The 18010-nt window shown below is 42.9% G+C and overlaps 1 protein-coding gene across 3 annotated transcripts in view; it reads left to right on the forward strand.

Moving 5' to 3' along the window:
• The window catches only part of LOC135514771 (myoD family inhibitor domain-containing protein-like), a 29069-nt gene that overhangs the window by 2492 nt on the left and 8567 nt on the right, over positions 1 to 18010 (forward strand). For all 3 annotated transcript variants that reach the window (XM_064938347.1, XM_064938348.1, XM_064938349.1), the window contains exons 3-4: positions 254 to 382; positions 17180 to 17473. In XM_064938347.1, coding sequence (XP_064794419.1) covers positions 254 to 382; positions 17180 to 17473 — 423 coding nt within the window. The remainder of the gene's footprint in view (positions 1 to 253; positions 383 to 17179; positions 17474 to 18010) is intronic.

An 18010-nucleotide genomic window follows, 5' to 3' on the forward strand; every position in this document is an offset into this window, starting at 1 on the left:
TCTCTGGAAAAAAATAAGGCAGCCTGACTTGGCTTGTCCTTCTGTCCCTGATATTAGTATTACGTCCACCGAAGTTGACCTTCTCGTCACCGTTTACATCTGTTTCTGAGTAGAAGTACATAGTGCAACTTTATTTTGACCAGTTGAGTTGTTCAGTGGGAGTGCATGCAAACAATCTCTCTGTCTATCTCTCCCACCTTCTTCTTCTGCTAAACAGTTGTTCATTTTCTTATGTTCTGTGCTTTGATCCTAGATGCTTGTGACCGTAACGAATCATCTGAAACTACAAACCCATCCGGAACATCGTGTCCCAGAGTCACGTCCACCGAAGTACAAAGTCACGTGACGGGGGGAAACACGGCCTATTTTGACCCTGTTCGAAGTAAGTGTTACAATGAGGGGCACTTCGGGGAAATCCTGCTCTTACCTGTTTGCCCAAATCCTCATCTGTTACTTTACTGGGATCCACACAAAACACAATACCTAACAATTGTATTGTACGCATTGACAGAAACAATGACATCGCGACAGAAACACTCTAAACATGTATACCCTTGTGCAGTAGCCATGCCCAGCTATCATACCTAAGTAATGTTTTTGTCATGAACATGTTCTGTCAGGAACCTTCGGACTTGTCATAAGCTGGCATCATCAATCAACACTTGTTGTCACTAGGCCCTGTGGCAGAGTGACATATGCCCGTTGACAGATGGTCCCTCTGAAAAGTTACCCCCCCAGTTTCAGAGAGAAATGGCAAGATGGTTTTGAAGCCCAATACAATGGTCTTGTGGGATTAAATAACAATCACATGGGATGAAGTAGCATGCGTGTTCTCTCATTCTGCTATAATGACCAATAGTTGGCATGGTTGCTCTTCTAACCCTTCGGCTTTCTGTAGTCTGAGTGAGGAAATCCTGTTGTGGTTTGACTTTGACTGTCTAGGCCCACTTGTTTCAGCTTTCAGTGCACTTGAATCTTTTTAGAAGGCAAGCATAGTGTTTTACATGACGTGTTTGCACTGAAGCCATGTTTAGAGTGAAGCGGATAACATCAAACTCAAATCAAATCAAATTTATTTATATAGCCCTTCGTACATCAGCTGATATCTCAAAGTGCTGTACAGAAACCCAGCCTAAAACCCCAAACATCAAGCAATGCAGGTGTAGAAGCACAGTGGCTAGGAAAAACTCCCTAGAAAGGCCAAAATCTAGGAAGAAACCTAGAGAGGAACCAGGCTATGTGGGGTGGCCAGTCCTCTTCTGGCTGTACTGGGTAGAGATTTTAACAGAACATGGCCAAGATGTTCAAATGTTCATAAATGACCAGCATGGTCAAATAATAATAATCACAGGCAGAACAGTTGAAACTGGAGCAGCAGCACAGCCAGGTGGAGTCATCATGCCAGGTAGTCCTGAGGCATGGTCCTAGGGCTCAGGTCCTCCGAGAGAGAGAGAGAAAGAAAGAGAGAATTAGAGAGAGCATACTTAAATTCACACAGGACACCGGATAGGACAGGAGAAGTACTCCAGATATAACAAACTGACCCTAGCCCCCCGACACACAAACTACTGCAGCATAAATACTGGAGGCTGAGACAGGAGGGGTCAGGAGACAATGTGGCGCCATCCGATGATACCCACTTACAGGGCCAAACAGGAAGGATATAACCTCACCCACTTTGCCAAAGCACAGCCCCCACACCACTAGAGGGATATCTTCAACCACCAACTTACCATCTTGAGACAAGGCCGAGTATAGACCACAAAGATCTCCACCACGGCACAACCCAAGGGGGTTCTTTATTTGTGAGATTTTTGGTTGTCCCACCTAGCTATCTTAAGATGAAGGCATGAACTGTAAGTCGCTCTGGAGAGGAGCGTCTGCTAGATCAGGGTTTCCCAAACTCTCTGGTGGGGGCCCCCAAGGTGCACGTGTAGTGCTACTGCATAAACCAAAACATCTGATTCAAATAATCACAGCTTGATGGTGAGTTGGTTATTTGAATCAGCTATCTAGTGCTAGGGGAAAACCAAAATGTGCACCTGGGGGTGGGGGGGGGTCCCCAGGACTGAGTTTGGGAAACCGTGTGCTAAGTGACTCAAATGTAAATATGCTACACTCCTGAAACATCCAGTTACTAATGAAAGAAGGGGCCATAGCAACAAAGGAATCTGTGGTTGTTTTGCAGTCAAGGTGAGACACACTTGGTTGTTTCTTAACCCTTTACACTCATACCGGTATACAAGTTGAAAATAATAAGCGTCTAAATTGGAACGTTGTGGCTGTACAGTAACATGCTATACATGACGTCAGAGCTCTGGCTCTGTGCTTCACAGCGCTGTATGGATTTTGACTGGCAGGCTTTCTGAGGTTGAGCACCGCACACGACAAGAGTTAAAGACTGTTCTTTGCGTTCTAAAAGTGCATTGAAATTGCTTAGGAGCTTGCACACTTTGGCGAGGTGTGTGGCCACTTGGAGACACTCAACCAAACTCCTGTCATTTTTGGGGGGGGGTCTTATGATGCACCTACCTCACATTTCCCAGGAATAGTCTTATCGTGTTACTGTATGTCTCCGGAGTATGTTCAGATTTCGTTATCAACAAATGCGGCCAAATGTACAGTAAATGTGAAATGCAGAGGAAATCAACAGTGTAATGGTTTGGATTCAGTCTTGTCAGGTGAACTGTTGTGTCCTCACCTTTTTATAGTGTAATAATTGTCCCATTATCGCCAAACTGTTCCCTTTCAACTGCTACCATGGTTATGCATATGCTTTTCATATTTCTTCTGTAAAAAATTTCAATTCAATTTTGTAAAAGGGTTAATAAGCAATGTAAACACTTCCTCGTGCGTCCGTTGTGCCCTTTTGTTCAGCAGAAATAATAGGGGAAACAAATAAATTGATTGGAAAGTTCTCACCGTTTTTTGAATGGAAAGTGAATGTCAACCTATTTCCAACTCTGATTCCCACTGAGTTAGAACGGAACAGGTTGTTTCTATTATCACAGTTCTTTCCAGAATGTTCTGCCAGCTCATTACCAACCAATCTCTTGTCTTGAGGTGTCGCTATTAACCCACTCCCAATGCCTCTTACTGCTTGTCATTTAACCTGCCAAGTTTGCCAGAGCAATATTTTACACTTAAATCGCACTGTCTTTTGCAAATGACGCTAAAGCAATCTCCATTACCTCAAGATTGACTGTTTGAAACAAACTAGATAATCCACATTCCAGGTCAGTACAAGCAGTAAAATCAGAAAAAGCAGCAACTCGAACTCCTCTCAAACCCTGTTGTGTTTGCCACTCCATAAGGAGAGTGTGTTGTCAGGCAACACTAATAGCAACAACAACCTGATTGCTTCCATCCATGTAGCTGTAATAGGATTGTTTACATTCTGATGCAGCAGCTCTTTGTTTCTAGGCTGTTAAACTTTTCCAGGGCGCCTTTTCGCTCTTAACGCTAATTGACTTGCCATTGGTTTGTTTACCGGCGCAGCTTCGAACAGGGATTTTGAAGCAAGAACTTGTCAAACTAAGGTCTCTAACTGTCGCTAGTAGGCGGAAGTAGGTGTTCTGATGGTCATGGCATTTTGGATGATGGGAATTGGCCACCCAAATGACCACGGTCACCGTAATAACGGAATGGCAAAAAAAAAAAGTGTTTAAAAAAAACGTTGAGGTAAATTTTCTCCTCTTCCTTCCTGACAAAAATACATTCCAATGCATAATTTTAATGGGCTTTCTACATTTGCATCACAATACCAGGCAGCCATTGCGAGTGTACGTGAGTAAAATTGCCACACTAATGTAGGCCGTCCTGTCTTCAGTCAGCTGTTTGTTCCACACCCAAATTGAAAAATATATATATATACATATTTTTAAAGGGATATGACTGTTAATTTATTTTCATGTAGTTCTTCATCCGTAACTTTCGGTTACAAGGTTATTGTGCCAGCCCTAAGTGTAGGCTATGTAGTGTACTCCATGTAGTTCTTCATCCGTAACCTTCGGTTACAAGGTTATTGTGCCAGCCCTAAGTGTAGGCTATGTAGTGTACTCCATGGTGTTCTGCATTACTTGCATGAGAAATGCATCACTTTCATCTACAAAATAAAGAAGTCTGTGCCGACAGTTTTAATGTAGTAATTGTAGTCACCCTCCTCCCCCACAGACTGTGTTTGGGGAATATGAAAGGGAGGGAGACGACAAATCTCCTTTTGAGCGAAAGGTGCAGGAACATGTGTTAGTCACTTCAAATAATGATTTTAAAAAAACCCAACCTGTGTATAGAGGGCCTGCTTGACTCTAATGAAGCCCTCGCTTACTGAAACAGGAAATCATCTTACCGACCACATAGTGCCACTTTACTGCTTTTTCTTTCCTCCCGCTGTCCGATTTCCAACTTGTTGGGTGCCCGAGGCTGCATGGGATCTGTCTGGCTCTGTTGTTGTTTTTATTAGCCTGAATCAAAACAGAGAAGCTTGTTGGGGAATAATCAGAATTAGTTGGTAACATAGGTAAGATGTTTTATATTCATTCTATGTTTGTAAGTTACTTCTCATCAGAATGTTGTTTTTGTATAATACTGTGGCGGGGTTGCAGTATCTGTTCTATGTCAAGACTAAGTTGCTTGGGCCGGAGAGAGGGGAGAGGTCAAGCGTGTATCTCTTGGCTCCACAATGTCTGTGTGCCAGTCAGTGTGTCTCTGTGATCTTGTCAAGATAGGATGGATTTGATATATGCCTGTTGATATGGAGGATTTGTTTATGGTTCTGAGTTTGACAAGAGAGCATAGCTGAATGATAAATTATGCCTATGCTGTCTCATCATGTGTGTCTTTTGCTATTAAAGGATCTCAGTTGCAATGTAGAAGGGACCTCAGAGAATTAATTGATAGACACTGAATTGATTTGAGAGTCACAGGGTTGTGATAGCTTATATAAGCTAAAGATGGACTTTGATAACTAACTCTGACTTGTGTGTGGTTTGCTCTCATGATTTGGTAAATAGAGGAACTTTCCGCTTGTTATCTGAACATGTTGTCTATTTCTGTCTTAAAGGGTAACTTCAGCCCCAATTTCAGCCTTTGCCTAACCCCCCCCCCCCCCCAAATTATGCATTCAGGTGAGAAGTTGTGGGTGGGGAGATGCTCATAAATATTCATTTTGCTGTTGGGTAAACTTTGTTTTTCCTGATCCTAGCACTTTCTCACTAAAGCATACTTACCAGAAGTCCACTGGAACTCTGATAATACAATTCTGTGCATTGCGAGTATATTAGGCTCTGGACAGTTGACGCACAGTGGTAAGGCGCTGAGTTCTTTATGTATTCCCACCTGTGGTGTAAGTTCGAGTCCCCAATGGGGCACAAAAATAATTGAAATGTGGACTCACATTTATTCCGTTCTTGCTTTGGGAAGAAAAATGCAATCAGCACCTTCATAATGAAAATCAGGGAATCAATTCAATCCAACCCGCATTGCAGTATTTATGCAGTAGCTCATTTGGGGGGGGGGCTCACGAGTGGCACAGTGGTCCAAGGCACTGCATCTCAGTGCTAGTGTCACTACAGACACCTTGGTTTGAATCCAGACTGTATCATAACCGGCCGTGATTGGGAGTCCCATAGGGCGGCACTCAATTGGCCCAGCTTTGTCCGGTGTAGGCCATTTTTGTAATTAAGAGTGTGTTCTTAACTGACTTGCCTAGTTAAATAAAATGGTCAAATGAACTCTAATTGGTTTTGGGCACTGTAAAAATAAAATAACTACTACTACCAGGGGGTAGTAGTTACAGGTATGGTTTCACTTTTCAGAATAAAAAGTATTTGGGCACAGGTAAAATATCTGCCCCTTGTGGGATTAGAACTCACAACCAGTGAACTATGAGCCAACTGTTGTAGACTGCCAGTCATAGAGATTGGGAAAATAGTTGTCATGACAATGGTGGTCATCTGTCTTTTGACGATGGATGTAGCAATGAATATAAACGTATAATCCTCATAGCCTAAACTACCGTTCAAAAGTTTGGAGTCATTTAGAAATGTCCTTGTTTTTGAATGAAAGGCCAAAAAAAAATTGTTGTCCATTTTAAAATGACATCAAATTTATCAGAAATAGTGTAGACATTGTTAATGTTGCCATAGTGTAGACATTGTTAATGTTGTAAATGACTATTGTATCTGGCAATAGCTAATTTATATATATTATTTATATAATAATAATAATACATTTATGGAATATCTACATAGGAGGCCCATTATCAACAACCATCTCTCCTGTGTTCCATTGGCACGTTGTGTTAGCTAATCCAAGTTTATAATTTTAAGCGGCTAATTGATCATTAGAAAACATTTTGCAATTATATTAGTACAGCTGAAAACTGTTGTCCTGATTAAAGAAGCAAGAAAACCATCAGCATTTTTGGATTCGATTCAATTAAAAATCAGCCGTTTCCAGCTACTATAGTCATTTACAACATTAACATTGTCTACACTGTATTTCTGATCAATTTGATGTTTTTTTAATGGACAAAAAGTTGTTTCTTTCAAAAACAAGGTGACCCCAAACATTTGAACTGTAGTGTACATGTTTGTTTTTTCTTCATAAAAGCACACAGGCGTGTGAAACGGTAAGCAAAAATGTTGAATTTGATCATGTGTGGAAACGTGCCTTACTGCCTTTTGAATTTCGTGTAACGTCAGTGGTCTAGGAAGCATTTAGCTAAATGTATCGGCACACTCCACATACCAAGACCGTTGCCAAATAAGGCGCGCTGTCACCTGCTTTTATAGTAAGCAATTGAGGTGGTACCCCCCAGCACATCTAGAAGGGAGTGGATTTCATACTGAATCTCTCCCTTTTTATAGTAAGCATTGAGGTGGTACCACATCTAGAAGGGAGTGGATTTCATATTGAACCCCACCTATGAGATAACATAGAGGAACCTTCTCAAGCTAGAGTAGAGTTGATCCGCTTGGGGTAAAAAGAGCTAGATTTACTACTAAAAGACCAATATTTCACTTGCAACAAACTGTTAAAATGAAGACCAGAATTTAAGTGTTTCACTACAACTTAGCCTAAAACAACTGGTTTCAGATTTAAATTAAGTTACTCTTCAACAGTTGAGCTAAATTGAGCTAAATAACTTGAGCTAAATAACGCAAGTTTATTTCTGACCTTAATTATGCAAAGCGTGAAGGGCATGTATGTTCAGGTCACTGTTTTTTTGTTAGAGCCCTTCACCCATAAGGCCCCAGTATGTGGCAGCTAGCAGGGTCTTGTGAGGCTCGGCCCCTAGGGGAATACACTCCGGTGATATCTCCTCCAGACTGGGCTTTGGCTCTGCAGGCCCGGGCCTTAAATAAATTGCCATGACCTAACGCCAGTTTTAGGTGTTTAATTGCCACATTATTCACTGTGATTGTCAAATAGTTGAAGTGCTCTCGCCGTGGATAAAGAAGAACCCTGGCTGCTCAAATGATTATTCTTTTTTTTTTTTTTTTTTTTATCTTGAGGGGAAATTCTGAAGTGAAGTCGTGAGGTCAAATAACATGGCTGTCGCCTTGAAAAGAAAGACATTAGTGTGGCCTTTTGTGTGAATCCCTGATTGTGCTTTTACTCTGGAAGCTTCAAGGTTATTAACCGGGTGTAGAAATGACCTTTTAGGTAGTTCATATTTGACACTTCCAATGGTAGATGTGTTGATGAATTGTTGCAGAAGAGCTTGCTTATTGATGCCTCAATATAGCATCTATGAAATTAATGCAGAATAGTGAGATATCCAGGAATCGTCATTGTTTTGAATAGTGTTGTGTAAAGACGAGTTAGACTCACATCCAAAATGTAGCACCCTAGTAAACAGGGTAAGATCCTGTGAACTTCAGAAACGTTCCTATATCATCAATATTCAAAAAAATGTGTCTCATCAATTTGGTTGTGCTATTCTTTCTGCCAAAAAGAACAGCATGGTTGTTGTTATCCATGAGCTAAATCTTTCTTGTAATCCAGTAGACCCCTGTCCTCTACTGAACAAAATGTGTCTAAAGCAAGAGTGCATTAAAAACAGAGGCATCATTTTCAAGTGATTACTTACCCGTGGGTCATGGAATCAAAAACAGTATAAATAGGGTGAAAAGGTAGCACAGGGGTTGATTAAAATGGCCATTGTAATTATTTCCTCATTGTCTTGCTGTAGATGGATTTCATATGGGACATTTTAAGCATTCAAATGAGCATTTCCAGAAGTGTTGAAGCATTTTCATTGTGGATGTTTTAAACAAAAAAAAGAGATTGAAAATACTAAAGTGAAATGATTAGATGCGGTTCCTTCGGAAGGTATTCAGACCCCTTGAATTCCACATTTTGTTAGGTTACAGCCTTGTTCTAAAATTGATTAAATAGTTTTCCCCCCTTATCAATCTACATAAAATACCCCATAATGACAGCAAAAACAAGTTTTTAGAAATTGTTGCTAATTTATCAAAACATCACATTTACATACGTATTCAGACCCTTTACTCAGTACTTTGACACACTTTGGCAGCGATTAGAACCTTGAGTCTTCTTGGGTAGGATGCTACAAGCTTGGCACGCCTGTATTTGGGGAGTTTTCTGTTCTCTCCAGAGATCTTGGATCGGGTTCAAGTCCGGGCTCTGACTGGCCCACTCAAGGACATTCAGAAACTCCGGTGTTGTCTTGGCTGTGTGGTGAGGGTTGTTGTCCTGTTGGAAGGTGAACATCTTGAGATCCTGAGTGCTCAGGAGCAGGTTTTCATCAAGGATCTCTCTGTACTTTGCTCCGTTCATCTTTTGCCTTGATCCTGACTAGTCTCCCAGTCTTTACCGCTGACAAAACATCCACCCAGCATGATGCTGCCACCACCATGCTTCCCCATAGGGATTGTGCCAGGTTTCCTCCAGATGTGACGTTTGGCATTCAGGCCTAAGAGTTCAATCTTGTTTTCATCAGTCCAGAGAATCTTGTTTCTCATGGTCTGAGAGTATGTAGGTGCCTTTTGGCAAACTCCAAGCCGTTGTCATGTGTCTATTACTGAGGGGTGGCTTCCATTTGGCCACTCTACCATAAAGTTCTGATTGGTGGAGTGCTGCAGATATGGTTGTTCTTCTGGAAGGTTCTCCAATTGCCACAGAGGAACTGTGGAGCTCTGTTAGAGTGACCATCGGGTTCTTAGTTACCTCCCTGACCAAGGCACTTCTCCCCTGATTTCTCAGTTTGGCCAGGCTGTCAGCTCTAGGAAGAGTCTTGGGGATTCCAACCTTCTTCCATTGAAGAATGATGGAGGCCACTGTGTTCTTGGGGACCTTCAACGCTGCAGACATTTTTTGGTACCCTTCCCCAGATCTGTGCCTTGACACAATCCTGTCTCGGAGTTTTACGGACAATTCCTTCGACCTCAAGGCTTTGTTTTTGCTCTGACGTGCATTGTCAACTGTGTTATATAGACAGGTGTGTGCCTTACCAAATCATGTCCAATCAATTGAATTCACCACAGGTGGACTTTGTGTGTAGAATTGTGTGTAGAATGCTGAGGATTTGTATTTAATCAATTTTATAAGGCTGTAATGTAACAATGTGAAACAAGTCAAGGGGTTTGAATACTTTCTGAAGGCACTGTATTCACACCCATCTGTGTACTGAAATCTTATACACAAGTATTTCTAATGTGTGGATTTCTTATCACTGCCATAATGCAAATAAACAAGGTTATTGGCTATGGAGAACTAAATTTTGTTTTGCCGTGTTGGAGGGAAGATTTTAATACTCAAACACATTCAAATGGTCAGTTTTGTAATCGGAGTAAAACACACAGGCCTTGATCTCATTCCTTAGTTTACCTGTCTTCTTGGAGCAGTCATAGCAGGTGTGCACAGAGCTCCGCTATATCAACTCTACTGCCAACGCTCTGCTGCATTCCCTGAACAGCAATGCCCTGGTGCAGCTCCACTCTGTTGGTTCCCGAACCAACTCCACAATACAGCACAGAGAGAGTGCCTTGGAGAAGAGAGAAGGAAAGCTCTCTCTCACTCACACACACAGGGTCCCACTTCAAATGAGAGCAGTGCAGGGGTGATTACTTGGCTTCTAACAGGGGTTTGGCTCCAACATTAAGGTTAAAACCCTTTTCTATTACAGAGATCTCTAGTGATGTTGCCCCCACAATGTTTGCAGGTTCACCACCTCTCTGGTAGGTCATTCTGCCAGGGCTCTGATCACTGGACTGTGACTGGGGACCTGGCTGGGCTGGCTCCATTCAGACTCCATGCAGACGGCGCTCCCTGGCTAGAGCTGAAATCAATACGGCCGTCTCCGTTAAAAACCCACTCAGAGGCAGACTAGCACCTCTGTCCCCTCGTCTGATCACACAGCTTAAGGCCCTGATTGGCACCTCTGAAGACAAAGACCATTGACCCACAGCTGTCCCATTAGCTGTGGTTAATGCTCAGATTGATACTGAGCAAATAAAGGAACCATGTCTATAGATATTTTTTATAGACTGACTGCCCCATACAGACCCTATACTAGCTGGCCGTTATGGACAGCTCAGTTTTGCCTAGTTCCTTTTGTAGTTTTTTGTTGCTGTGTGTTGATTTGGAATGCATCTGTCCTCCTCTCAGGTGCTGTTAGTACAGTAATGCCCTCCCTCCAGATGCACTGTGCCCCTTTTGAATTTCAAACAAGTCTGTTTCCTGTGGAATTTGTAGCTAACTTCAGCATAGAGATTTTGAAATTTGTGGAATCTGTGAGTCATCAATGTAACTGAAGCTGAAAATAATCTCCTCACTCCACTTTGCTGCTGCTTAATTTTGGTTTTGAGTTGCCAGAGAGGGTGGAGCACTCTGCGAGTATGGAGTCTGGCAGCTCCCCTAGACCTGCTCTGAGTCACGGCATAATTGATCTTTCTAGAAAATGTGGTAGATGCCTGTGTAAAGCATAAATCTGTGCTATATGTGAATTTCCTTAAACTTGTGAAGACATGTTTACATTTGATTTTACTACGTTCCTCTCTTGCTCTCAGATGGAAACAGATTGGGGAAAAATGTGGATTTTATAAACCTTAAGACAGTCACAGCACAGGTCTTTTTTTAAATGTTTTATCTTGGATGAAAAGGAGGGAGAAAAGTTTAATTTTAATGCTGTGGTGGATGTCTTTGATCTGTTCTGCTATGCTACATTTGCACCACTCAAATTAGCAGCACACCAAATTCCACACAACACAAGAGGGGGAACGAGAAGAACTTCCACGCCTGTGAGCTTTTGGCGTTTGCACAATGTGAATGATTTTCCTCTCAATGTGATTCATTTAAGAGAAAACGGCATCTCATTCAGTGATTTTTAATGATTTGGATAGCAGTCAGACATATTCATCTCGCCAAATGTTCCGTTTTGAAATCGAAGGGTAATTGATGATAGCCTCCCTCCCCCCAAGAGCGCCTGAAAGGTTCAGGTCGTCGAATCAAGCTCTTGTCTTTCAAGTTGCCTTCTCCACTGTAAAATGGAATTAAGCAGAACAAGGTCCGAAGGGGTTATTTTTTTCCCCCCTCAATCAGCGGCGAAATTACCAAATTTGAAATGAGTAAATCCCAGATGCCCTGCTTTCCTTGTCATTGTTATCAAGAGGGTGAGAGAGAGGCAGTCTAAAATAGGGAAGAGACTGCAAACAAGGGAAACAGAGGATGGCTCAGAATATTAAAACACTCAAGTGTCAGATCACTACAGCAGGTTACATTTGAAGGCCCAAATTTGAATGATAATTTGTCACAGAGAATTTAAGTGTGCCACGGTGAAAACCAGCTGAGTAGTAGTAACTTTCCTCATTCAAAACGGCAAGAAAATAAGACATTACTGTAGATATGGATGTTTCTCTAGGAATTAGATGCTATATTATAAAATACCATCAGAATGGAGGGTAGGAGGGCTAATGGAGTTAAAACACTTCTGTCGCATTACCTGTCACGTCCTGCTGATAGAGTATCCTATCAGAGAAGGTCATTTAGTTCCCTCAACGGGCACAGGTGGCCGATGGTCACTAGGCTAAGATGAATAGAGCTGTGTGTGATCAGTTGGGCGGTTACTTTTTTAGTATAGGAGTGATCTGACATTACCACGACAACCACCGCAGAGTCATCCTGAGATTGTCACATGTTTTATTCTGTTGAAGCGTGATATATTTTCCTGTTACGCTGCATGTGTTGAATGCCTTCCTGCTATACAATTATTTTTTAGGTGAATGCTTGTGTCCATTAATTAGTTAGACTAGGCTTGTTGGACTAGCTTATCCAGGCTATTCTAAGCTACAGCACCCTAACACTCATCAACATTTTCACGCTAGATTTGAATCAATTTGAATGCAATTAAAATGCAATTTTTTACGCCTGATGCTCACATGTGCAATGATCACAGCCTGGGTTGTGTTGAGTTGGAGGAGTTGAAAGGACAACTCATGATGACTCTGACATTGCATGTCGCTTCCAACAACCTGTCTTCTGACACAATAAAGAAAGTCCTTGTCACAGAGTTGGAAGGTCAAACTGTAAATGAGCTTTGATATGCCGAAGGAATTTTTTTAAATCAGAGCCTTTGTAATAACATTTATGGTGCTATTTCCCCCCCCCCCCTCCTTCTCCACATATAATTCCCCTGGTTTTGCGTCTATAACCATGGGAATGGGAGACGTATAATTTCTAATGAGAAAATCTATCCCTTTTTGGATTGAGCAACCCAGCCAGCCAGACATTACAGGGGTGTTTGTTAGGAGGGGAAACGCCACCCCAGGCTGTTTAGGGGACGATGAGACCGCTGCTAGGTCATGGGCACATTCACAAATTAGCATTTCGATCAACCAGGTATAAGGCCGGAACATGTGTAGGAGACATGTTTATAATATGTACATATGTAATGAGTACAAAGATAAACAAACAAGTTACTTGAAGAATTACCATTTTAAGTGTCTTTCAGTGTTTTTGAAAGAGATGCTCCTGTTGGATTAGTTTACATCTTGTTTGTCATATTTGCCCCCCCTGTGAGTATTCCACAGTGCATTTGACAAGTGTGCTGTATCTGGGTAGCTGTTAGGAGATGGGGCTGGATGAATCTGTTTAGCCTGCTGACGTGTGACATTTTGAATAACTAACTGTATGTTCCTTATGATAGGCATCCTAACAGGTCTCTGCAAACAGAACTCTCTCTCTCTCGTTTAATATTAAAAAGGATTGAGCCATAGAAGCACAGCGTTCTATGTTTTTCAATCCAGCTCCTGCCTTACCTATGACTTACAGTGTAGTAATGTGCAAATGAGAATTTCCAAGCTGCCCTGTTTTGACCTCTTAGTCGTATAATTGTTTATACAGCACATTTGAGTTGATGTTCATATTCCTGTGTCTTCCTGGTGGGTCGGTGCTATACTCGTGTCTTTTGGGTGCAATTTTGAATTCTTCCTGTGGGACCTATTTTTTTTTGGCACATAAAACAAAACGTAGGTGTTTATACACAGTTTTACATACAGAGCGATCCCGCACACAGACCGTAGCGCGCTCTAGGCGCACCGGTGCTGCTGTCCCCATGGCGTGGGGGTACTACTTGCTGAACACTTGGTGACAAATGGCAATTATATTTGTGTGTTCTTCATGAATCCATCAAACACTGGCCTTTTAATAAATAAAAAAATGCTCCCGAGATATTTGAGCCTGTCAGATATAAGGGACCAAATTGGGATGCTGCTTAGACAGTCAAGAACCACTCACCCCCAGTTCCCTCTGATATGTTTGACAGCCTGTGTAGAGGAATACTCCATGTATTATTCAACTACAGATGTACACTCTCAACAGTTGTTGTGTTAGAAATCGGGTGGTTAGAAGTCCAATTTTGAAGTGTGCTTTTTTTTTTTTCTTCCTCTCCTAAACATGTTTTTTTAATGCGATCTGTCAGGTTGTGTACGTCCACCAGCTCCGAACAAGTTTTTGTGGTAAACTACTCAACTGTTCAATTTTAATCGCTTATGATTATTTAAACTTCTGGGCGGATTTTTTAATATATATTATTTTATGGGGGATGTTTCCTTGTCTGGGAATATTGACTTTGTAGTGCATTTATATTACATAGGCATTTATATTGTATACCTGATCTATAGAGTATACAGTTGTTATCCAAGTTGATGTTTGACTGTTACTATCTATTGCTGCTAGTTCTATTTCTCTCTTATTACCAGAAGGATATACGTATAAGGATACAGTATATTCTATGTTCTACAAGCTGGCTTGGATCAGTGTGGTTACATGGTTCATCATGTCGTCATTTTTGGCAGGATCATCATTAACGTGATCAATGATTCTGAATGTTACCCTGTTCATGCATCTTCGTCTCCCATTGCCTTCTCTGGGTGAAAATAAAAATGTCTGCCAGTGACACTGGGAACCTGTCCCTGGAAATGTCTTCCTAGGCTCCTACTTGAACCACTTTCTAGGCTTTCTAGTGTGTCGGAAACCCAAACCGCTGCTTTTTAATCTGGTGGTTTCCTAATAACTATTTCTACTTCGTAAATTGAAAGCTTGACTTTCTCCAAAGGGAAAGGTAATTATGCTGGCTGAGGCAGGGAATAGACAGACTGTGGGTTGGTCGTTTGTGGATGCCTCCATGACCTCTGTATGAGAAAAGAGACAAGCTGCTACGGGTAATTTATTTCATAGGCAAGTGTCGTCTTTTAGGCCAGAGTGTGGCGTCACATCGTCCTGCCTACATACTGTGTTTGTACCCACCCAGTAGGTATTGAGCTTATTATATATCACTTTTTACATTTACCCCCCTTTGTCCCCAATTGTGTGTTATCCAATTGGTAGTTAGTCTTGTTTCATTGCTGCAACTCCCCTACGGACTCCGGAGAGGCGAAGGTCGAGAGCCATGCGCCGCACTGCTTCTTGACACACTGCTCGCTGAACACGGAAGCCAGCCGCACCAATGTGACGGCGGAAACGCCGTCCAACTGACAACCGGAGTCATTGCAGGCACCCGGCCCGCCACAACGAGTTGCCAGAGCATGGTGAGACAAGGAAATCCCGGCCGGCCGAACCCTCCCCTAAGCCCGGAACACGACGGGCCAATTGTGCGCCGCCTCGTGGGTCTCCCGGTCACGGCCTGCTGTGACACAGCCTGGGATCGAACCCGAGGCTGTAGTGACGCGACGCAGTGCCTTAGACCGCTGCGCCACCTGGGTGGCAAACTTAAGATAACTTTTGTACTAGTTTTATATTATGGTGTGTTTGTTGCCGATTCTGAATTCCACTGTTACAAACTGTGCCTTATCACAGAATAGATTGTTGATGTTCACTATAGAAGAACAAAATTGATATCACACAAGTTACATGTGGATATGGTGAAAGAAAACAAAAAGCAATTGTTGAATCTCCTTTTTAGCCACCGTAGTTTCCTAACAATGTCACGTAAAAAGCTGTCAAATCTATCAACCTGGGTTTAAACCAGAGCATAACGAATTCTCCTCTGTGCTAATTCAATTCGCATTGAAACCTGATCCCAAAAGTCTTATTTGTTTATAGAGGCAGCATGCGGACCACTGTACGAGGAGACAAAGCAGTGTCTCTCTTTAATTGCGTTGTTTTGCATCTACATCTTGTCAGAGAAGTCTCTCCCCCCCGGGTGCTGAGTGTTGTAAAAAAAAAAAGTTTGGCTCGAGCTCAATTTTCCTTTCTCTTGTTAACAATTTGTACTAGTTGGTGAGCAGACAGGAACGAAAGAATGGGCATTTTCAGATCGCTGTTTGGTGCATCCACCTGGACTTGGAAAAGGTCTGGTACAGTGAGTGTCAGGTCGCTGTTTGGTGCATCCACCTGGACTTGGAAAAGGTCTGGTACAGTGAGTGTCAGATCGCTGTTTGGTGCATCCACCTGGACTTGGAAAAGGTCTGGTACAGTGAGTGTCAGGTCGCTGTTTGGTGCATCCACCTGGACTTGGAAAAGGTCTGGTACAGTGAGTGTCAGGTCGCTGTTTGGTGCATCCACCTGGACTTGGAAAAGTTCTGGTACAGTGAGTGTCAGATCGCTGTTTGGTGCATCCACCTGGACTTGGAAAAGGTCTGGTACAGTGAGTGTCAGGTCGCTGTTTGGTGCATCCACCTGGACTTGGAAAAGTTCTGGTACAGTGAGTGTCAGGTCGCTGTTTGGTGCATCCACCTGGACTTGGAAAAGTTCAGGTACAGTGGTAGCACTCTGCAAATCAACACTACATCGTGTGGCTGTCGCCAACAAAGTTCCCCTGTGAGTGTTGTATTGCTGTATGGGCCGCCTCTTGCACAGCACTCGCACCCTAAAATGCAGAGGTTGTGAAAAAGAAAGGGGGAGAAACCCTAAAGAGCTGAATAATTCAACAGAGATCAATAAGTCACCGTGCTGCTACTTGTCTCTCCTTTGTGATGCAGATGGGACGTAAAATGCAGGAGCGAGCTGGCTCCCTGTAGAGCTGGAGGTGCAGGAGTCTCTTCCCCTGGAAATGTCACCGCTCCCTTTATTTTATCAGATGGCCCGACGTTCATTTGTTCGGGGGTTGACTCTTCATGGCTGGCTGCTACCTGTCACACGTGGAGCGACTGTAAGAGTGTGAAGAGCCAGAGCTTTGCGAAAGGGGAAGGGAAATCACTACTCTACTGTAGCAGAGGCAGGAATGCATGATCAGTCTTTCTCTCTCTCTCTCTCCGTCTTAACTCACCTGGGTGCTTCTCCAAGAAAACGCTTGTTCAATCACTGTTCACCTACAGGGATACTGTACTGTGTGATCATTTGGCTGTGGTGAAGGTTGCATCCTCTTCTGTGCTCTTTTATTTGTTAAGGCTCCACGATGATAGTACAAGAAAAGGACAGTTGTTGAAGGTTTAGCCTCGGGATTCCCATATCTGTTCTGATGGTATGAAAAGATCAAAACGAGAAATCTTGAGGGTTACAAAAAAAGTAACCTTATGAAGTGACTTATTTGGTACTTGTCATGAGCACATAACACAGACACGCAGTACCTTGAACCTTCTAAACATCCTTCTCTATATAAGTAGTAGAGAATAAATGCCACGTATTCTGTCAAACATGCTGAAAGCACAGTAAGTCCTCACTAACTGAAAAGAGAGGAGTGTGACATTAAAAAAAAACCTTTCCCATCCAGCTCAACCTCAGCCGCTGCCCCAGCCAACCACCTCTGCGCAGGGAGAGCCCGACGAGGGAGGAGAAGAAACTGCTTCTGCCGGCAGTCAAAATGACCACCAATCCTCCACCGGCCCGAGTAACGGCGATGGAATTCGCCGGCAATGTACCTGTGGGGTGGAGCAGCACCCATCGCCCGGCGTCTCCCAGAAGATGCAGAGCCAGCTTCGTTCCAGCCTGTCGGTCAACAGCGACAGCAGCAGACAGAGTAAAGGAAGCTCCACCGGATCCCACAAGCCTGGGACGTTACCAGAGGGTGAGTTATAAGTGCTGGGTGCCGACTGTACACACACACACACTCTGTCTTATATAGAACACACTCTCTCACCAGGAGGTAAGTACTGTGCTCCAACTTAAGGTCATTAGAGTCACTCACACACTAATAATCACACAATGAACACACACATCCTTCATCTGCTTGGCTTGACTTTCCCCTAGCACTTCATCAACACCTTTTAGGGCAGGTCTTCCACCATTTAAAATGCTATTTGTGGAGGGGACAGAATAGACAGTCAAAAAATGGACAGATTCTGTCGGTTGTCTTATTTTAATGATGAAAGTACACTTTCATCTGGTCAAGGCCTGCTTCCTATGGCTTTATTTTACTCAACAACAACCGAAAGGATGGATTTTAGAATTCAGGTGGAACCATCATTTTCTCTGGTGTTGTGCGGAGGTGAGTGTAATGAAGGTGATTGGTGTTCTGAATGACTAATGGTCAGGAAGGTGTGGCCCGCTAATGAGGCTGAGCCGCCCAGGTCGCCTGCGAAGTGTCATCCCTCCTTTCATACCT

Source organism: Oncorhynchus masou, chromosome 26 (assembly GCF_036934945.1).
Source record: "Oncorhynchus masou masou isolate Uvic2021 chromosome 26, UVic_Omas_1.1, whole genome shotgun sequence".
NCBI lineage: Eukaryota > Metazoa > Chordata > Actinopteri > Salmoniformes > Salmonidae > Oncorhynchus > Oncorhynchus masou.